This window comes from Pungitius pungitius, chromosome 5, assembly GCF_949316345.1.
Source record: "Pungitius pungitius chromosome 5, fPunPun2.1, whole genome shotgun sequence".
Lineage (NCBI taxonomy): Eukaryota > Metazoa > Chordata > Actinopteri > Perciformes > Gasterosteidae > Pungitius > Pungitius pungitius.
This window is the reverse complement of record NC_084904.1, coordinates 19,492,918-19,515,604: the sequence shown is the minus strand read 5'-3', so window position 1 is coordinate 19,515,604 and position 22,687 is coordinate 19,492,918. Positions and strand designations below refer to the sequence as shown.

General features: G+C 44.2%; 1 protein-coding gene across 1 annotated transcript; it reads left to right on the top strand.

Moving 5' to 3' along the window:
• Positions 1 to 4,191: 4,191 nt before the first annotated feature.
• On the top strand, positions 4,192 to 22,065 carry tacr1a (tachykinin receptor 1a). The gene is made up of 5 exons (XM_037482879.2): positions 4,192 to 5,126; positions 14,122 to 14,316; positions 19,913 to 20,063; positions 20,724 to 20,920; positions 21,706 to 22,065. Exons 1-5 carry the CDS (start codon positions 4,723 to 4,725, stop codon positions 22,055 to 22,057), a joined length of 1,299 nt encoding a protein of 432 aa, XP_037338776.2. The 5' UTR covers positions 4,192 to 4,722; the 3' UTR covers positions 22,058 to 22,065.
• Positions 22,066 to 22,687: the final 622 nt, after the last annotated feature.

The following is a 22,687-nucleotide window of genomic DNA, read 5'->3' as shown; positions in this document are numbered from 1 at the left end:
TTTTACAGAGCTACCTATGTACAGAAAAAAAACAGGCTCCCAAATGATTCTTAAGAAGGTGATGGTTTTTTTTAGAACCATCACCTTCTTAAGAATCATTTGGGAGCCTGTTTTTTTAGCCAGCTCTGTAAAATAAAAAGTGTAGATGTCAAAGAAGTTGATTCCCAGGTAGCCAGTGGACTTGGCCGTATTGCGGCTGAGTGTCGGCTAGCTCGGCTTTTTTCCGGCTTGATGCGGCCAGATGTGAGCCAGCTTTGGCCCATTTTATTCATGCCATATCTGGCCCAGATGTTGCTGTTACAGACATGGCCCTATTCTGGCTCAGACATGGCCACCAGGTTTATCTCCAACCAGCACTGAAACAGGTTCTGGCCCGTTGATGGCTTCCAGACTTGGATTAAATCTGTCATTATACAAACAGGCCTATTCTGGGTTCATGGGAAACCAGCACTGTAACAGGCTCCGTCTCGTCTATGGCTGCAGAATCTGGGCCATATCTGGCATTATACAAACGGTCCCATTCTGGTTGAGACATGGCAGCCGGGTTTATCGACAACCAGCACTGTAACAGGCTCGTCTATGGCTGCAGAATCTGTGCCATATGTGGCATTATACAAACGGGCCTATTCTGGTTGAGACATGGCAGCCAGGTTCATCGGCAATTAGCAATGAAACAGGCTCCGGCCTGTTGATGGCTGCAAAACCAGGGCCAAATCAGACAATATAAAATTGGGCTTATGCTGGTTGGAACATGACAGCCGGGTTCATGGGCAACCAGCACTGTAACAGGCTCTGGCTCGTCTATGGCTTCATAATCTGGGCCATATGTGGCATTATACAAAGGGGCCTATTCTGGTTGAGACATGGCAGCCAGGTTCATCGGCAACCAGCAATGAAACAGCCTCCGGCCCGTTGATGGCTGCCAAACCAGGGCCAAATCAGGCAATGTAAAATTGGGCTTATGCTGGTTGGAACATAGCAGCCGGGTTTATGAGCAACTAGCACTGAAACAAGTTCTGGCCCGTCTATGGCTGCTTGTCTTTTACTTTGAAAAAAGAAAATCCTGGAAACATTTTCAGTAACTGAAGAAGGAGTAAAATGGCTTCATCAAGTGGGCACATGCTGATTGAAGGGGCATAGACAGTCCAGGCCGATAGCAGCACCTGAGCACCAGCATCTGAGGGCTCGTCCAAGGCAAACCTGAGCCAGCTGTACACTGCCATGGCACGGTTGTCAGCCTCAGTTAATTTTCTTGTTTAGTGAGATTCAAGATTTATCATTGTCATTGTAAGGACGGTATCATGGAGATGTTTGCATTGGGGAAAAGTGCATCTGCTCAAAAGTGGAGCCTCTCAGAGCCGGTTGTACGGCCATAGACTGGTCCTGTCTGGACATATATATGAAAAGGACAGTTCATACTGAATATATTTGGGGAACAAGGGGACATAATGCAGGCTTTAATAGAGTAAAAACATTTAGACACAGAAAGAAATGTGGTCAGAAAGTTAATATTCAATCTCATACAATTACAGGTACTCATCTCTGTTCATTGATAGCCTAATTTAATGACTTTAACGACTGTGCTTCAAATGTAGAGGGGTCTGTGGATCTACCGCCCTCACGTAGGAACATTCTATTACATTTCTCATATTCTTCCAAATTGCCTGTGCAGAAAAACAAAAATTACATTAACTTTTCTTAACCATCTTACCCTGGTGTTTAATAATTAATCCCAGTTCATCCTAAATTGGTAACATATAGCAGATTGTTGGATATTTGCATTATTAAACATTACATTACACCAGGTGTTGTGCCTTCTGCAACATTGGAGAGATACCACAAGACAAAAATTGTAGAACAATAATAACAGGTTTATTTTTGCTGAATGTTCCGTGCAGACCATGAATAGCAGAAGTAGAGATGTTTTGCTTCCGAGCAGTTTAGACTCTGACAGTTGTGATGGAGAGGACAGTCCAGAGTGGATAAAAGCTTCTCCCAAGAGAAAAACAATGTACTTGTGCATGAGGAAAATAACACACACCATCTAAAATGGGATTATCTTCGGAACATTTTTTGTCACTGTGGAGTCATCGGACAATTCTTGAGCCGTGCAGGATGTGGAGCTGCACCATGCGAAAAGGAATTATTTGCAGACAATTAAAAAATGTATTTTTAACAATCTCTAATCTTAATAAAAGAAAAAAAGTATAATGAAGTGCCAGCTGGTCCATATATATACATATACACATACATATTGCGTTGCAGCCAAGATACATTGAAATTCTTTTTTGAGTGTTCCACAGGGAAATCTTCCTTCAACAAAAAAAGAACACAATTGATGAGTTCAAACAGATAGTTGTTGATGTAAACTGTAGACTAGAGAATCCTTAACCAGCAAACATGCTCAGAAAAATTGACTTCTTAAATGTAATTTAGTTAACAATATGTTACTTCAAGAATGAGAGTTGCTACTGACAGCTTGCTGGGGGTGACTGTGGCACATGGAGCAGAGAGGGTGAGCCAGGAACCAGAAGGTTGGTGGCTCAAACCCTGGCTGCTTCATGTCCTGTGTAGAAGTGTCCTTGAGCAAGACACTTAATCTCTAACTGCTCTGTGGGCGCCTTCATGGCAGCACACTGCTCCCACTGTGTGGGATGGGTTAAATGCGATTTCCCCAAGGGCATCAATAAAGGATAATTTCTTCTTCTTTCTAACATGCTCCCATGGACAATGTGCGGATATTTAGCTGAAAACAGAATCTCATGGGTTTAAAATGGATTCAGTTATAAAACAAACCGTTAGAAAAAGGGAAAGTTTGACCTGGTCATGCTTATTTAAGTTTAGGGGATCACCATTATGACAGTTCCTGAGGGGGATACGCATGTTTTTTACAAAATGTCAATGTAAAAAATCATTTTTTGTTTTGTTTTTATCCAGTCCTTTGAGACCCAGACACAGCAAATATGCTACTCACAATCAAATCAATATATTGATGCAGCGTGGGTCAAAATACACAGCAAATTGCAGAGTTAAATTGACTATGTGAGATTCAATTTTAGCTCTAAGCTGGTGTTTATATTGTCCCAATCTTGTCCGTGTTAAATCAACACTCAACAAAGTGTAACTCAGAATAAGTGTGAAAATAAATCTGCAATCAGCTGATGCTTTTATCAAAAGCAACTTATGTTGCATTTTTAACACATGGAGTTTACATTTTAGCCCAGAGAGCAATTCAGATTTAGGTGTATTGCTCAGGGACACTTTGACATGGAACATGGGTAAGACGGGTTTTGAACCAACAACCCTGTGGTTCCTGGCACACCCTCAACAATCCATGCACCATATTAAATGAAGTTAATACCAAAAACTGTACAGTAACATTTCAATCCCATCAAAGAGTTGATTTAACTCTACTAAGTGTTGCAAATGAATCTGATCTTGACACTGGATAATGACTCCAGCTCTTTCGTACAATTGACTCTGTAAGAGTTGAATCTTTTTTCAAGTGTGATTTCAACTCTGCACTTTAACCATTTTTGACCAAAACCGGAAAATTAACTCTAAGGATTTTTATGTGTACCACAGTATTATTGTATTAGTAAGCCATATCCTGCTAGAACGTCTCTGGTTCACAACACTCAAACTTAAGAGGTCCTCCACTCAATCAAACAACAAAGGCCTGCAATGTGAGTTATGATACATTGGATATTTTCCACTCCGGATGAACTCATTCCTCCTGGCACATCGCTCCTCTGCAGGCTCCTACAAATGCAATCCCCAAAAATGGAGCCAGGAACAAGCCTTTGATAAAATACATTGCTTTTTTTTAAAGTTGGCTTTCTGCTGAAGAAAATATCCTTGACCATCCCTTCTTATGAATAATTTCTGTTTGTTCTTTACTGTGAAGCATGTTTTGTTTGAGTTTGTGTCAGAATGTGTGAAGAACCTCTGGAGCACATGTTCCATCATATGATCTTTGTCATCAGCACGTTCACAGCTGAAGCAGCTCGTCCCCTCAAATGCGCAGTCCAGACCATGAGTCCACAGGAGGGGGCGGTGAGTGGGAGGGACACTGTGACACTTCACATTCAGAAACAAATGCATTCCTTCAATTGCATTTTTGAGATTAAATCCACTCAAGATGATAGCCATTAATGATGCCACTACACAATTACAACCGTTTATATTACAACTTGCATACAAATTGTATTGCTATTAAAACAGTATTACACACGTGGCTGAATTCGTTAATTCTCCTGCATGTCTGCGATTTGTTATATTACCCACAAAGCGATTACAGGATAATTCAATCAGAAGAGGGGTATTTATGCACGATTATCCCGTTGGCTTGGCCGTGCTGTCTGAGTCGGATGGAATAAATAGCATAATCATAATTACGCGCGCTGCCCATTGGACGAGTGCGCAGCGCCTCGCGACATAAAAGTGGTGTGCAGCAGAGACCACGGCGCACAGAGGAGAGGGCGCAGCACGCGCGCACACATGTCCCACAAGTTGAAGGGAACACGGATGTGTCTTTGCGCACGGAGATGCGCGATAAACCGCAGCTTGATTGGAAGGAAATGAGTTTTTAAGTGAGCATTCCTTACGTGTCACGTGCTTTCCCCTAAACTTGGGTCACTTTGCAATTACCGCCGTAGTTGCCTTGTTGTGAGGTTTGTCCCCGGTTGTTCGGTAAAGCGACTTTCGGGATTCAACAGGGAAATGGATCCTTTATTCAATTCCACCGATGCGCCAATTTGGACCACTGACTCCAACGACACCAGCAACGGGACCGCGCACTGGAACCAGTTTGTTCAGCCCGCCTGGAAGATCGTGCTCTGGGCCATCGCGTACGGCTGCATAGTGCTGGTGTCCGTGGTGGGCAATCTCACGGTGATCTGGATTATCATGGCGCACAAACGCATGAGGACCGTCACCAATTATTTCCTTCTGAACCTGGCGTTCGCCGAAGCCTCCATGTCCGCCTTCAACACCGTGATCAACTTCACGTACGCGGTGCACAACGACTGGTACTTCGGACTCGACTACTGCCGCTTTCACAACTTCTTTCCGATCGCAGCAGTCTTCGCCAGCATCTACTCAATGACCGCAATCGCTCTGGACAGGTAAGCTGCGAGCGGTAAGAGTAGACAACAATGAATGGGTTTAAATGACACCATCAATTTACGACCGATTAAGTCGTAAATCGCCGTGTTATAGTAAATGATTGACAACTAATTGGATGCATATTAATTAGGCTGGTGGTTGTGATGCTATTTATTTTAAAAAAAATATTAAATAAGTCTGCATTACAGTTGTGCTGCTCTTTAACCAACATTTAATTCAACACACTGGTGTGCATCTCACATCAACCCCAAACACTGGTATTTGTCAACCAACACAATTTTCCAAAAAAACAAACAGAACAACAGGTCAGGTCATATAGTACGTGTCTTTTATTCAGAAATGCTTCAAATGATCCCTGATATGTGATTTGTTCTGGTGTTCTGCATTCCCTCTCTCTCTCCCCCCCCCCCCTCTCTCTCTCTCTCCCCCTCTCTCTCCCTCCCTCTCTCTCTCTTGAGACACGATATGTTTGCATGCTTGCTCCATCCCTGCAATTCACTGCAGATGTATCCATTATATGCAACATCCATTATGTCCAAGAGGGGCATCTGATCACCTCCATTAGGATAGGTTTCCTACCCTCGGGTTGAAGAATTTGTAGAATGGTGGAACAAAAAGGGAGTCGACTGGCCCTAAAAGAGTGAAAATCCAAGAATGTGTCTTTCCTCAGCGGGCACAAGTGTGTCATCACTGAATGAAACGGGCCCCTCAGTGTCTCACTAGTGAGCTTACACCTTTTGATTTATTCTTGTATGTAGCACAGTGTTGCACATTGCAGTCGAATTCACAGTTGCTTTTTGATATTAAGGTGACAGCTTCACAACAGTACGTAAAAACACTAAAACACCATTTTTGTGGTGTGAAGCTTGACTGAGACACCGCTCCGAATGCTTGGCCCGTGGTGCTTCGGGAACCCTGCGCTTACCGATACGTCCTCCATGATGGGGTTGCTTCAACCATCCATGGCGTTGCTCCTCCAAAGGTCACTTCACTGACAAATTGCTGTTGCTTATGTTGCAGTTTTAAAGTTGACTGACACAATATAACCATTGAAATATGATGCGTCATTAGGTAAATATAAGGGTATTGGCTTGGAAATGCCTCCTTCCCAATTTAGTTCAAGTACAAATGTGGTGTTTAATGCACTGATGTTTTCTGTGTGGCATTAATTACATGAAAATAAAGTTAATGGTTTCAAATACTTTTTCTTTTGTATGTTAAGGCGTCGTTGATTGAATTATTATTAAAAAAGCAATGAAAGGTGATCCACAGTTTAGTCCACTTCTCTTGCACTGACTGAGAGTTTTGATAGAGGGAAATCAGTATGGAGAAATACGTGTTACTGTTATGAAAATAATGTAGCATGGAGCTTCCGTTATTCCATCAGAGGACCTCTTCTTATTGTCATATGTTGAAAGAAGCTCTGCGGAGCTCGTTGTGTGAAATAGCGCCTCCACCCCCCACTCCCTCCCCCCTCCCTCCCTCCTGCCACCACAAACCTCCAGTGCAGATCCTTATGACGACAAGGTGAATGGAAATTAGATCAAATGTGTGCTGCATTGTGAATGTGTGCGTATGCCTGAGTATGTGGTGGGGGGGGTGGGGGGGGGGCATTGCATTTTCATGTGTGTGTGCTTGTATTCATTAAAGCTGTTGTATTTACACTATGTGTTTGCTTTTGTATCTCTGATCTTTATGCGTTGTGTAAGTGTGTTTGTGGGTATAAATGCATCCTTGTGACACATATGGAAACCGTTCCCACCCACACGTTGAGCTGTGAACATCTTGCCTGCCGCTTGTCAGTCTTTTTTATTCCTCTACATCTTAGTGGCATGTTGCATTATGTGCATCTCCCTTTGAGCAAGAAATCCATTTCACAAAAAGAAAGTCAAACATTTAGAGCGGGAGGACGTGAGAACAAATATGCAGATTAAGCTTACAACAGGCCACGCCATCAAAGGAAGTAAAAAATCTGTAAGAATTCCCGCTGCGCTGGAGCTGATGAGGCCTTTATTCATCTCCGTCATGGCTCCAATCGGGACCGGCGATCTATGGGTCGGGCAGCGCAAGAACACCACACAACCCATAGATCACCAGTACAATCGGGATGCTGAGGCAGAACCACAGGGGGAGTCGCCCCCCCCCGGACTGGACAAGACCTGTGGCTTGTCTTCTAAAGTCTTGAATTTGATTTGGGACATGTGAACAATCTTTAATATATTGTCAATTAATTACATGAAAACACACACACACACACACACACACACAAACACAATAATGGCTAGTTATCATTCTCTCCCTTTTTGCGATACTAACTATTAGTTGGCCATAGATGATTGTGCGATGCAGCAAAAACACCATAGCGAGCACAGGGGAGACTGACAGGTTTAATTGGCCGTTACTGAATATTTTGAGCTCCGGTCGTACTCGTACTTGACTTTGACGTGCAAAAGAGGACTTGTGAGTCTGCATCTAGCATGGGGATGAAATGTGATTATCCACTGTTCTGTTTCCCAGGATTGGCAGTACATGCTTAAAATCCCTGATAAATGTCTGTGATTCAACAATTAGCCAGTTTACGAGCTAATTTCAATCACATCACGTTCTAAATCATCATCAGATGATAATTGATGGGTTCTGAGATTGCATTTGTACCTATAAATTCAGCCTGTTTTGTTCTCTCTACGGATGTTTACCTGCACACAAGTAATGCCGCCTCAAAGGTGAACGGAGAATTTTGAGAAAATCATTTGAAGCAAAACATGAAAAGCTTCCGTTATGTGATTATCAGGAGCTAGTTGTTACGAGAAACAGTCAGAAAACCATTAAACTATTGCAGAAGAAGAGCGAGCAAAAATGTGATGTTCTTCAAAAGAGGGCCAATTGAACCTCAAATTATTAAAGCGATTTAGAAAACCCGATGCAGATACGATGTTTCTGTTCCGGAAGGTTACATCCGATCGGTGTTTTAATGAGCTGACTGTTTCATCTCCTGAGTGGAGAAGCTTCAGTGGTTGTTGAAGTCCTTTTTCCTGTACACATTCCATCATTAAATTGCTAAATCAATTTCTGTAGCAATTTGTCTTATCTTAGCTAAGCTTAACTTTTTTGCTGTTTTTTTTCTGCACAGATTGAGAAGGTTGATAATAACACACCTGTTGATGCTGCTCTTAGATCTTTGTATGAATCCCCGGCGATCACCTTCACTCAAAGCTGTTTCAATTTACATTAGTTAACCAAGTCTGCGAGAGAGAAAATACATTTCTCTCGACACGTAATGTAGGACACAGTTTAATCGTAATAAGGGGATGTCATCTGGCAGTCCACAGGGTATAGAATTGTCTGGCATTTTATTAGTCCTGCCGCCATTGTGATGTTTTTATTATTTTTCTTTGAGTATAAAAATCCTGCAACTATAAAAAATAAGAAAAAAGCAAGATTGGGATGTTTGTGGCCATTAGAGTCCAATGCTCTGGTAAGATATAGTACAAAGTTTTTTTCAACAACATTTGGGGGAACCTGTAATTTAATTTCAAAGGTGCCTTGATGGAGCTAAACAGAGTAGTAAGGGTAACCCTAACCCTAAACATAAAAGGGAAGGTTGTTGTACCTCATACAACTGCTGCCTCACTTTTCACTTTTCTACTATACAAGAAAGAACAAATGAACACACTGACATAATGGTAGATAAAAATAGCAGCGCTCTTTAAACTTTAAGTTGAATTAAATGGGCGGCATTCTTTTTGGGATTTCCATTTATGTTTTTTCCATTCAGTAATTATTTCTATTATGTTATATTTATATTGGTGGTGTTGAAGTCAGACAATAACCATCAAACTTTGATGTTCGTCTCATCTACATGAGGCATGTTAATAATATTAATAAAAAATTGATTATTATTAGAATCATGTTCACCGTGAATTAGATTAATTTTGTACACCCTTATTTGGTTCTACAGTAAACAAGTTCTCAGTTGTTGGGTTCGACAATGTGAAGAAATGCCATTTAATTTGGTGAATGGCAGGTGAGGAGGTGAGAGAGGGAGTCGGTTTTTTATGTTGACCATTAAAATTACGCTAATTACGCTACTCGTGCAACTTATGCTACCTATGCAACTTATGCTACCTATGCTATCTATGCTACTTATGCTACCTATGCTACCTATTCTACTTAAGCTACCTAAGCTACCTTTGCTACCTATGCTACCTATGTTACCTATGCTATAGCCTAACCGCTAAACAGACAGAGAAAGCAGGCACAATCTGGCCACCCAAACGCTGCTCCTGCGGCACACCTTAGCACAGCTGGTTTTTGGCACTGATTGTCGCAGTCTGACAGATGATGAAGTCCTCGAGGCTTTCAGGGCACTTCAACTGCAGTTGTTTAAAATGGTAAATGGTCTGTTCCTCAGTACAGCGCTTTTCTAGCCTTCCGACCACTCAAAGTTCACATTCACACCCATTCACACACTGATGACAGGAGCGACCACCTGCACACGAGTAACGAGCGTTCACACACTGTAGTCACAGCTACAGGAGCAGCTTTGGGGTCAAGTGAGTCGCCCAAGGACACATGGACATGCAGGATCGAGACCGCCAACCCTTTGACTCCACAGCCGCCACGAGAATGTTTTTCATTCGCAACCTGTTGTGACCACTTCCCCGCCTCGCTGGCTCCCGAGCTGAAGCTGCAGAGGTGCTATTACCTCGAGAAATGGAGGATCGATTGTTTGGGAGTGGGCCACGCTGGACATTTCGTATTCACCTGGCTGACGCACACAAGGTCAAGACCGCAGAAGACGGATACTGCAGCCCATCGCAATGGATTATGGAAATTGTGAATCTATATTCCCGGCGTTCCGATCGAAATGTGTTTCTGCATTGAGGAAATGTGTGCCCTCGGCAAACAGATGAACGGAAGTTCACGTTGGCAAAGTCCAGCTGGATCACTTTTTGGCCCAATTTTCCGGGAACACCGGTATTATCGGACTTCCGAGAAGAGTGGACTGGATCATTACTGCACAGCGTATCAACGGGTGTTAGCGGTGGCCTCGTCTCACCTCCCTCTTCCAATTTCCACCTCCTGCGCTCACTCCTCTGTCTTGTTTCCCCCTGAGGGGTCATCGTGAGAAGTCATTCTGCCCACCTCTCTCTTTCTGGTTATCTGTACTTGAGAAGTGGGATGGATTCTATGCTTCACAGAAGGGCCTTGTGAAAGCTGTGGGCCAGTGGGTGGAGCGCGTCGTCCTTTGATCACTTCGACTGGCGGTTTGCGTGCTCCTCCTGTCGGGGAGTCAAAGCGTCCTCGATGCTGAGGCCTCCGACCCCCTCGCTTCTAAACGCTTCGGATCGGTTAAAAGCAGAGGTCAAATTTCCTTTATGTGCCTTTATGTTTTTCTACAGTTGAATCAGGGTTTACGTTTATAAAACAGGAAATAAAGCCGACGTCACAAACCATCTCCACAACGTATTTCGTTTTACCTCTAGTTTCTCTGGCAGAGTTCTTCTCTCGTGGCGAGTTCGGGTCGGGTCTTTTTGGAAGGACACCGCGGTGGTCGCTCTTGTTTTGTTGTTAAGCAGCGCGTCGGAGACTCGTCCTGACGAGAGCGCTGCGCAGGGCGGCGAGGGGCTATGCCCAAATCTAAAATTATAATGTCACTCATTAAGTTTATCAGTGATTGGCTGACTGCTTCTTAGACCCGCCTCTTTGGGACACGGCCCGAGCCCAGATGAAAAAGTTCCCCGCCTTGGTTAGGACTCAAAACCTCATTGTTATACAATATTTATTTAAATACATGCTTTTTTCAATTTTCAATTTAACTAAATATGCTGGATGTCAACATGTGAATATGTAAGGACATGGTTATTTATCTCTGGTCCCTGGTGTTTTAATACTGAATCAGTTTGGTATATTTGCTGGACACGCAGCACAATTTTGCATTAAGATATTATGTCAGCAGAAACACACACATAATTCCTAAGACATAAGTATATATGTTTGCAGTGTGCCCAGTGTTAGCCTTTTAATTAATAGCATGCAAATTAACATAGTGGTAAATACTATCTGGTCATCAAATCGGAATAGTGGAACTTCAAAAAACAAAAACATGACAAAAAATTAGCAGTATCCTCTGTTCATCAATTTAGTCGTTCCTGTTTTTTCAACATTTCCAGTGCGTTAATTGTTTGTTGTTTCTGTGTTTTGTTGTGCTTTTATCACTTTGCAGCACGTTTCCCCGAATGCTATGACGGTGGTGTTCTCTAAATTCGGCTAACCTCAATAAGCAAGCTCATCTCCTGCCTCGGTGGACACACGCTGCTTAGCATTCCGACGCGCACCTGCACACAAAGGCTATACGCTCACCCATAAGACCGCAGGCTGGGGGACAGTTTGGGTTCCCACAGGACATGGGGTCTGTTGGTTGTTGATGGGACTGAGCTGGCTAAAGGATTCACACCTATGCATGTGGAAACTAATGGAAACAACGACCCTTCAAATGACCAAACACACACACACACACACACACACAAGAAAAGCCACCACCATCTCTGTCACCTTCACCCTCTGATGGAAGCTTTACGTAACCTCCTGCAAGACGACAGCAGCCCCCTGAGAGTCCAATAATCCAGATGAAGCAAAATCATGATCGAATTACCAGAGCCTACTTTCAAATGCAATTTGAAAAAAAAAAAAAAAAAAAACGGACAAAAAGAAAAACCCTGGCAGGCTCGAAGTCGGCCAATTACATCCGTCGCTTTAGCTGCTTTCGTCTTAATCACTTCCTCTTCTTCGGGAAAACAGCGCAGCGGCCTCATGCTGTTTATATCGAACTGTTGCATTGCCTCGGCGGTTTAGTTGCTGTTTGTGGGTAATTGGAGGTGTATGTCACCCCGCGCAATCTAACAACAGCTGCCCTCGCTGCCTTCTCACCCAGTCAGAAGGCACCGCCGTAAGAGAAATCAGATATTGCCCACGCACACATATTTGGAGAGCAAAGTCTCGGAGGTGTGCTTTCCAGAATTTTAACTCAAATGCCTCTGAACTCCCCGCTGAGGTTGATGGGACTTTTGAATCCGTTCAGCCGTTTTCTTCCATCATTCGTTGAGGTCTCGGGAATAGCCTTAGAATGCAGCTGCTTTTTTTTGGAGATAAAAAAAAGCCAACAAATGGACGGTTCAATTGAACATACCCTGGAGGAGCTTTGATTATTCCCTGGACAAAAAAAACGCTCAAACTAAAAAAAACGTTTCGAAGTCGAAGGATTAATGGTTCAGGGGTTTGAATTTGAATCACAGACGTCCATCAGAAAGTTTGAGAGTTGGCTAGTTTAGGATTAAAATGGTACATTATCAAATTCCTTCTTTTTTTTGCAGAGTAACTGCAAGTCCATTGTTAGGTAAGGAGGATTTGTGCAGGTCTGTTTCAGATCGGGTTCAACATTTGATGGTTGTGCCGAGCCCGCCGGGCTGATAGTGGGGATTTGAGCAGTGGAACAAGCCGAGCATTGTGCTGTGCAGCTGAGCTGTGTGTTTGATTTTGGACATCGCCCCGCCGGACTGTGACTCACCTTCATGGAGAAAAGCGGCGTTTGAAGCGCAGCCAAAGTAAAGCCAAGGCTGTGATCGCCGGTTTTTAGCAGACCGCTGGGAGCGTTTGATTTCAAAGGCCCCCCTCTCGTCTCTGAAATAATTAAGGGGAGAAGTTGACGTCCATTTAGCAGATTCATTTGGGTGATTAGTGGAATCAAGCCTTTAATTAGACCCGGTATTTCACTGGAGAGCTTTGCTTAAAAGGGGTCAAAAAATAATAATAATATCACTGATGTTAAAGCTCACAGAAATGAAGGCTTCCACACTGGATACAGTCCAGCACAGCAATGCCATTTTGAGTTATTCTTGCACCTCGTCGTCTCTCTGGTAAGAAGCCTTAAGTTGAGTGTTTGGGGTGATTTCTAAAATGCCGATGGTAAAGATCAGAGTGGAAGTGTCCTTCATGATCCAATCCTCAAAAATACACACAGAGAAGATTTTATCCAGAAAATCGATTTACCACCAGTATGACATTTAACAAATCAAAGCTTACTGCGTCGTTCTTTTCCTTTTAAATGTTTCAGATGTAGGTGAGTGGGCGAGTGTGTGTGTGTGTGTGTGTATGTGTGTCCTGCCGGTTGTTTTTCAGTGTGAAGTTACTTTTCAGAAACACTATTTTCAGTTTGTGACTCTAGCACGAATAAGCATTTTTCACACTTTGTCTACATCAAGGACCTAAATAACTTGTGATCACAGACTTACCAAAGAATTCTCCATCTGTACTTTTGTTTATCGTCTGCCTTTATGTGTTGCAATGGGCAAAATAGATAGATTTCTAATTCTGAATTCATACGTGCATAATCTAAAATTTACTAACCGTAACAAGAAACTTGTTGCTTTAGAGCTGGTAACTGCAAAAACATAATGAATGCATGATTAAGTATTGATTCATTTTAGCAAAGCAACTAAAGCAGCTTAGTAAATGTTTAACAATGACATAATAGGTCATTTAATGAATGTGTTTATGTTATAACCAATATTGACGCAAACATTTTCTTAACATTTATAAGCATTCTATAAACTGTGGAAAAGAGTTTTATAAGTGCTTATATTTAAACACTTATTTAGTCCTGTTATTACATTTTAACAAACATTTCATAACGGCCTCATTGTCTTTTTAACTAATGCTTAAAAGGGCCGTAATTTAAATTTTGATTTTTCTTGTTTGGGTGCAATGATTCTTTTGATGATGGCCTCCAATGTCTACGCCAGGCTGAGCTAAACCCAAAACGTCTCAGTGTGGAAATCAGATGGATGTTCATTTGAATACATTCAAAGCCAGCAAATGAAGTGCTAATCAATCATACAGTAAATAAGGGATTATGAGGTGCTGGTGACTTATCCAACCTGACCTAAAGGTGTCTCAGGTGTTGCTCAGCATCACTGTATCTTCTCCCCCCTGCAGGTACATGGCCATCATCCACCCTCTGCAGCAGCGCATGTCCTCCACCGAGACCAAGGTGGTGGTCGTGGTGATCTGGGCGCTGGCTCTGCTCCTGGCGTTCCCTCAGTACTACTACTCCGACATTGACAGGCAGCCCAGCCGGGTGGTGTGCTTCATCGACTGGCCCACGTACACCGTGTGCGACTTCAAAATAATGTGAGTGTCTCTGTGGAGCCGCTATTTACATAGTCGACAAGCGTGCGTTAATTGCTTTTGTATTGACAGCAAATGCGGGAGGATGTTGTTTGTATTAAGGCTAAATTAGGGAGCGCGTCGAAAAAAAAGCATGCAATCTTTTTTCTGCTTTGTGGTGAATAAATTGAAAGCACATCACAGGAGATTTGTGCGCTCCCTCTACCGGAAGGCAAACGAGTCGCGTTTGAGAGGAGAAAAGAAGAATTTCTATTGAATTTAACCCTTTCTAAAGATAACATGACTTTCAAGAAATCTTGACCAGTTGCTTCACAAAGCATTTTCAAGACAATAAACAGTTGAGAACATAAGAAGTAAAACACCATATGGACTAGTTGTCATTATTTTATCAGAAAATGTAAGATCTGAGATTTTTGTCCCGATTTCCTTTTTTATTCATTTCTGATTAAATCACTGCCGTTTACGTCGAAGCTGACAGATCCCCAATTTGTTCAGCTTCTCAACACTCATGTTAAATTGCCAACACGTGTTCATGGCTTTTTGATATCTGCAACTCGAGTCAGACCGTATTGAACACACGGACCCTGAGCCGCTTAACATCAAAACGACTCATGTAGAAGAGATCACCGAGCAGTTAAAGGCCTGTTTACAATTGGGATGACAATATTCTTCGTCTATTCCATCGGCCAAAGTCAGCACAGTGAGCTTAGGCCTGAGTCTGTGCACGTTCACCTGGGTGGCAACGAGTCTCGCCTTGTGCCGCCTTCGGGCAGGACGGCTTCCCCCTCGTTGAAACGACTGGAATCGATGAGTTAACGCGCAGTGACGGGAAGTCCCTGATGTATTCATTTCACGCCCCCCCCCCAAGGGCTCCTTTTAAGGCTCGTTGCATATCATTTTATTCCAAAGAGGTTTGCCGAGAAGCTCGCCAGACACATCGTGTGAAGATCAAAACATGCAGTGAGAATGATTTTCGAGGTACCATGCAAGCCTGGTCGGACTGTCCACTAGTCACCCTTCCTCCAGATATCATCTTACTTTTGGCTGCTAAAATAGAACCGAAGCCACATTCATCTCATACCACTCCCTGAGCCTCTGGGAAAATTTAACACTGTATTTCCCTTGTGCAGAGGAAACGGCTAACGCTGCCACTGGTGCAGAAGCGCACCTCTACCCACCTCCCCTCGCGCCGTGATCTACAGCGCGATCATAGAGAAATTCGGGGAACTGTACGGTTGTGCAAATGGTGGGTTTAATCTTCCTCACGCACACTCTGGAACCTCGCTGTGCCGGGGAAAAAAAAAGCTTCCGCTTCAAAAACACAGGCCGCAGTAAGGGTCCCTGGCTGTGATTTATTCTCACCGTACGCCACCCCAGGAACTCCAATTTGTCTTTTTGTAAACGCACACACACACACACACACACACACACACACACAAAGGCACGATCGCGTCCCATAAATGTGCACACTGGAGTAGTTCAGCAAACACAGGAAAAAAAAGCGCCCACGCGATGACGCACACGTGCAGGCACTCAGACACAACGACAGCAACGCTGATCACAGCTCTGGTGATGGCAAAAAAAAAAATCTCAGCCCATCAACATCCCCTTTTTCTATTGCCTCTGTCCACACATCTCTGTGGAAATATAGTTTGTCATGAACAGCGAAATGGAAATTTCAGTGTTAATTAAAGGGTGGCAGCTGCAGTTATAACTTTTTTTTTTTTAAATCATAGTGTAATAAAGGCCCACGTAGGCGCTGTGTGAGTTGTCGTTCAGCTCAGCTGCTCGAGCTGTAAATGACTCACCTGATTAAGGGTGACCCCGAGGGTCACGTCCCACGCGTCTTTCCTTCTTCCCGCCCGCTGTCCCCGGCCCATCGGGGGAGGGGGTGTGTGGGGGGGGAGGAGGGGGGCTCCTGCCTTCCCGCTCACTGGGCGTCATGGGGAAGTATTAATAAGTGACATTGTATACAAATTCATGCTTATGCAGATGACTGCGACACCACGCTCACCTTAATTATCGCCGCTGCACCAGGGACCGGCGCGCTTCCACGCAGCCAGCGTGTCCTCCTCTCACGTTTGCACCTGCCTCTAGACGGACGCTGGCGACAGCAACTTCATTTTCGCACTTGCTTTGCTTTGTAAACTGATTACTGCGTCCCACATAACAAACCACTCGTTGCTGTGTGGCTTTGTGTTCTGCAATTAGCAACAATTAGCAGCCACACCCCCCCCCCCCCCCGAACTGTTACATTATTGGACTCGAGGAGCTCATTGCTTTTATAATACGGTTACTAGGGAAATTAGTAAGTGTATATATATAGTATAGTATTTTTTGGTTCATCGCAAACGACCCGGCGATCGCAATTATGATAACCCTATTTTGTGTAAAAAAAAGTACAAAATCGTGATCAATCGTCCTCATTTTTTCCCGCTTTGAGGCACTATTTGATTCCCATGAAAAAGAAATACAAGAACATCTCACAAAACAGATTTCTGTGAAGCTGAATAAAGACACGCAGAGACACACACACTCCAAGGAAAGGGAGGAAATCTGAAATCTCAGTCAGCACGTCGTGTCCTCTGTGATCTCTCTCCACTAAATTGGGCTTCACGAGACATGAGCCTGAGATTAGTGGCAGCGAGGCGGCGAGGAGCGCGGCGTCCTGTTACCTTCAGTATTCTTTCGCCTCGGCTGGCAGGAAAAGTCATTGTAACATTGCCCCTTCCTCCTAAACACACGCACACTCATTATTTATGTACAAACAGCCACAGGTTTAAATGAGCAGGCGCAGTTTTCATGGTAAAATGTGAATTCCCTTCAGTTCGATGCTCATATACAGTCATTTAGAATCAATGTCTTTTGAGCTCAGACTCCTTTCAGTTGGATTTCTATTCATCTTCACACTGACATGTTCACACTTACAACAGCCAAAGACCTTTGACTCATGTAAGTCCGCTGAAAGAGGGAAGAGGTAAAACTTCAGTACCACAAGATATCACACAAGTGTGTCACTGTGTGTATAATTGTCCGTGTGTGTGTGTGTGTGTGTGTGTGTGGGTTTATTTGAATCAGCTGGTATGACAGAAAGCTTTTATTCCCCGAAGCATCCATCAGTGGGAGCAAAAGGTCTGCTGGGGTTGGTCATTTTTATTTCACACCCCTTCATACTTTGGAGCATTTGTACAGGAGCTGAGCTATCTGATGAAAATGAAATGAGTAGAAAAAAAACACGTGCAAATGACAAGAAAAGATCAGATGTTGTTAAGCAGCAAACATGAATACCCTCATGGGCTTTCATGTTTTCGTTCAAAATGTCTTGTGGATACAGTAGCTTTCCAATCTCTCTGACTTCTGTTCAATAAGACGTTTTTTATTTTGATACGGCACTTTTCGTTTATTGAGCCAACTTCCAACCAACGCAGAGGTCGCCTGGCGTCGTGACGTTGGATGCCGTCCCCCCCCCCCGACGGCGCCACCGCCAACAACGCCACTTTAATCATGCAAATCCGCGGGATTGGCCGCATGAATCTTTCAACTCTCCCTGATTTACACTTTCACGATTCAGTGTCTGGAGGAATAATGAGAGCGAGCACTTCAGGAAGAGTGCACATGTAAATGAGATGGACATCTGGACAGGAGGAGGAGGAGTGACGCAGTGGTGTTGCTCTAGCACAGGCCGCCAATGCAAGCAGCTTGATGGGAACCTTATTTACAGTTTTATCCTTCACAGACAACAACAAAAAATGTAATTCTGTATTGATTTGGTCTGCTATTTTTAAATAAATGAAAGTCATTTATTCATACAAGTCTGTTAATTCCAAGATGTAATAACAAACCTTCACTCATTTTCTCTCCTCCATTGACGTGAAGAGAGAGGGTGAAAACCGAGCAGGTGTTATTGACAACGTTAGCGGCGACCCGGTGAGCTCCGGCAGTCAGCAACATGCTCAAACACGATCTTTGATCGCGATCACAGCTTTGATCGTCCAAGCATTTGGCATTTGTATGTTGTTGTTGTATGTTTTTTGCAGAGAAGATATTTTAAAGTAAACTTACACATAGACCTTGTAATCCATTCTACGTAAGCGCCAAACCTGGGGTTGGAAATATATCAATTCACAAGTAGGACTTCTGGCCTTGAGAAGAAGTTACCTTTTACTTTTTATTGACGGAGGTTGGACATTTTCTAGTTGAGAGTTCGTCGGAATGCAGCGTAATCGATGCAAGAGGTTTTCCACTCGTGTTTCATTCATAGGCAACTTTAAATGAAATGAGGTTGGACTTTGAGTATCAAATGATACAAACTGTAGTATGAGGAATAACTTGATCAGAACGAAGGTCCAACCATGAAGTCTGTTCTTTTTTTGGGGGGGCTTTTAACCAATTTGAACACAAAGCATCCGTCTAACTCAGAATGTGAGGACGTCTTCCCTCTAATGACTCGATATGACACTATCAATTCTAACAATCAATTCTATTCAGTTTTTTCCCTTTGACTGGATAACACGTCTACTTTTCCGTGTATCTGTATGTGTGCGTGTTCCTCAGTGTGCGGCCATTTCTTTGATGAGAGCTCCCATGTGCCCGGGTATTTAGCGGAATTAACATAATTGCAGATAATTGTCTGTGAGTCTCCTCTGCAGCGTTTGCAGAGGGGAAAACTGATTGTCCCTCCGTGGATGCCGGAGTCAGGTCAAATACACACACGGTTAAATACACAAAGCCCGATACAATGCAATTTGCCACATTTGAACACATTTGAATCTGCACGTGCACATCCCCTCGTTAACCTGCACACACACACGCGCGGGGACAGCGGTGTAACCCGATCAGATGGTGTGTCCGTCTTCGATTACTAAATCATGAGCAAAATACTGAAACTGTCATATTTAATTACTTCGTTAAGAGTTTGAAATTACAGTCATGGAGTCTAACTGATTTCCGTTCACACCTTTGATTGGACACTTGGCCTGAAAATGGCCCACTCATGATTAAAAAAAAGTGTAATAACTCTGGAACTACTTGGTCTTTTGGTATAATGTATGTTTGTGGGGGTAAGGAGGAACCCCTGTTAGTGCCATAATGTGTAACAATCAGTTTAAATGTCACTGTGGAACAATTTTGGCCCCCATATGGGGTCCCCGTGTCACAAAGTGAAACCATTTATCTTTCCTCTGGCTGACACAGTATGGATGATTGATTCAGCCCTCGACTCGATTTACTAACTTGCCGTATAGAGCTTAAGATTTAGGGGAAATTGCTTGGATGAAAAAAATACCTTCTGTTTAAAGTCTCCGCTGCCACTGGAACGACATGAAACTGAATGTTGGGATCCCCTCTGAGGACCTGCTGCCATGTCAAGCTCTGCTTTTCGATTTCGTTTCCTCATTTCCAGTTAACAATTCGTACTTCTTTTTCGGTAGACTCACTTTTCTTACTTCAGGCCGATGTTCAGTATAATATAGTATAATCAGCATCTGGATCTAAGAAACATCGCGACGTCTTTCGTTGCCTGATGTTCTATTCAGGTGTCCTTTTAGGACATCTTGAGTGTCTGTAAATTTATTAATGAAACGTGATTCATTTCTTGTAGGTACTACGTGTGCGTGACCATCCTGATCTATTTCCTTCCTCTGCTGGTGATGGGATGTGCTTATCTGGTGGTGGGACTCACCCTCTGGGCCAGCGAAATCCCCGGAGACTCTTCTGACCGCTACAAGGAGCAGCTCACGGCCAAACGCAAGGTGACCAGCACGCACACACACACACACACACACACACACACACACACACACACACACACACACACACACACACAGGGTTATTTTTACCAACCAGTGTGATTCGAATCCAACCACATCACCTGCACTTTTTTCTACGCCGCAGTGCTGAACTGGACGTGGCTGCCCTGTCTTGTTTTCCCGGTTACGAAATCTTCATCCCAGCGTCTTTCTCCGACATATTTACTAAGGTGTCTCTGCTCTGATGAGACCCTGCCAGTCACACAACACGTAGTTTGAAAGATTGAACTGTGTTGGATGGATTGTCATAAAATCCTCCGCAGACCATCATGTCCCGCTGAGGATGAGTAATGTTATAAGTAGTCCTCAGCGGAGTTAATCAATGCGCTGCAGCGTTCCTCATCTTAAAAAGGTTACTGGAAGAAGGAGAGAGCTGCTGTAACATTGTGTGTGTGTTTTTTTTCCTGGACAGGTTTTGTATGTATTTCCATTATTTATGAGGCAGGTCCCCTGCTGGAACTGTGACAATGACAGGACCATTGCACTGAGGTGTTTTGATAACCTGCAACATATGTGCAACATAAATCCTTTTCTGCGGTGCAAAACGACACTGGCAACATTGGCAAAACGCGGTAGACAACACGCGGTTGTGTTCCCCAACAGGTGGTGAAGATGATGATCGTGGTGGTGTGCACGTTTGCCGTCTGCTGGCTGCCCTACCACATCTTCTTCCTGCTGCATCAGGCCTTCCCCGCCCTGTTTGAAGAAAGGTTCATCCAGCAGGTCTACCTGGCCATCATGTGGCTGGCCATGAGCTCCACCATGTACAACCCCATCATCTACTGCTGCCTCAACGACAGGTCGGTCATCAAAAGATAATATCACTATTTATTAAACTATTAATATATTCTGGCGTTATCACCGAGAAAGTAATGTATTTTTTGCACTAGATACGGTGAGCATTTTGTTCCCCCTCTTTTTTAAGAAAAGATGACAACTTTTCAGAGGTGAAATCATTATTCCTGTTGTCATTCAGTGACACGCACACAAGCACACTCGGGTAGAGTAATCGCATCGCAATACCCTTTTCCCCCCCCCGGGGGCTCTCATAGTGACGAGCAGTCGACAACTTTGTAGGGAGGCGGTTCAGTTTGGGAAGAAACTCTGCTCCTCAAAGACATCCATCACCACGTGAACCGAAGACACCAACTTTAAAACACGTCTCTGAAATGGCCTGAATCCCACGGCGAGCACCAACAGTTTGATGTCAATCCGTGGCGTTAGTAATAGAATGTCAGTCAAAAAAATGTGCAAGGACGTGCATTGCAAAAAAGAGAAATAGCAGATGGTTGATAATGAATAAAAAACCTAAAATGTGGGTTGAACAGCTGAGGTTAAGTCATCATTCTATGTAAGATAACATCCATCTCTATGAGCTCAGTAGATTTATATATAAAAGCGTGAATTATTATGCGGCTTCGTACCTCTGCTCCTTCAGAGTTAAACATGATGATTTAGCTGTGTCGGCCTTTATCGGCAGGTGTGATTTCATGAGGAGAGCCCGGCTGTTAGATTCCCACCCTTTTCTTCCTGAGTGCACCTAAAGCAAAGTAAACCGGACTAATCTTTGCTTCTCTCCCAACAGGTTCCGGGCCGGCTTCAAACAGGCCTTCAGCTTCTGCCCGTGCGTCCCGCGAGGCTCGTACGAAGGCCTGGAGCTCAAGTCCACCCGCTACCTTCACACCCAGACCAGCGTGTACAAGACCAGCCGCATGGAGACCACCGTCTCCACCGTCCTCCCGGTGGGCGGCGACCAGGAGCCGCCCAGGGCCAGGGCGCTGCCGGCGGCGGCCCCGCAGCCCGCCGGGCCCGCGCTCGCCGCCGGGGCGCACAGCTCCTCCGCGGACCTCACCTCCAACGAGTCGTCGTCGCGCAGCGTCTCCAAAACCGTATCCGAGACGTCCAGTTTCTACTCGAGCAACAACGTGCACGAATAGACCCCCCCCCCCCCGAAAAACGCGGGCCGGGCCCGGCGGGGACGGACGGTGTGAGTGAATGATTCGCGTGGTTGTTGCTTTTTGCCGGAGTGTGTGTGTGTGTGTGTTTCACGCAGAGCGTTTTTTTTTTTTTTTTGGTGAGAACATTTGCAGTGATTTCATTGGAGCGTTGCGTGGGGTCACGTGGGGTCACGTGGGGTCACGTAAGGCCACGTACAAAGGATTCCTGCTGCTCACTGTAAATGATCATCTTGGATTCGCTCGCTGCCACGAAAAAACAGAAAATGACACAAAAAAACAAACAAAAAAAAGAGAGCGACAAAGAGCACATTCCAGTTCAATAGCTGAGCTGAAACAGACGCTGGCACCTCGGGTCTTTCAGCGCCTCTGCTTGTCACAACCAGCCTTCTCAGAGCAGGAGTGAAGGTTCACACGTCCTCGGCTGCACATGCTGCGCGAACTTTGTGTCTATTTTGAAGCGGCGGCTGCGACACGAGACCAATGCGCTGTGCCGTGTCTCGGGTTTTAACCACCAAATCGCTCCTCGTCATCGAGGGGAAGGCACCGATGGAGAATAAGGTGACGGAAGAGGGAGAAAAATACGAAAACGGAAGGAAACCTTCGACTCTG

What these genes read in the sequence shown, in the direction of transcription:
- tacr1a (XM_037482879.2), top strand. Translation starts at nt 4,723, where the DNA reads ATGGATCCTTTATTCAATTCCACCGATGCGCCAATTTGGACCACTGAC. An exon ending in GTGTGCGACTTCAAAATAAT is followed by an intron (nt 14,317 to 19,912) that starts GTGAGTGTCTCT and finishes CATTTCTTGTAG; the next exon opens with GTACTACGTGTGCGTGACCA. An exon ending in TACTGCTGCCTCAACGACAG is followed by an intron (nt 20,921 to 21,705) that starts GTCGGTCATCAA and finishes CTCTCCCAACAG; the next exon opens with GTTCCGGGCCGGCTTCAAAC.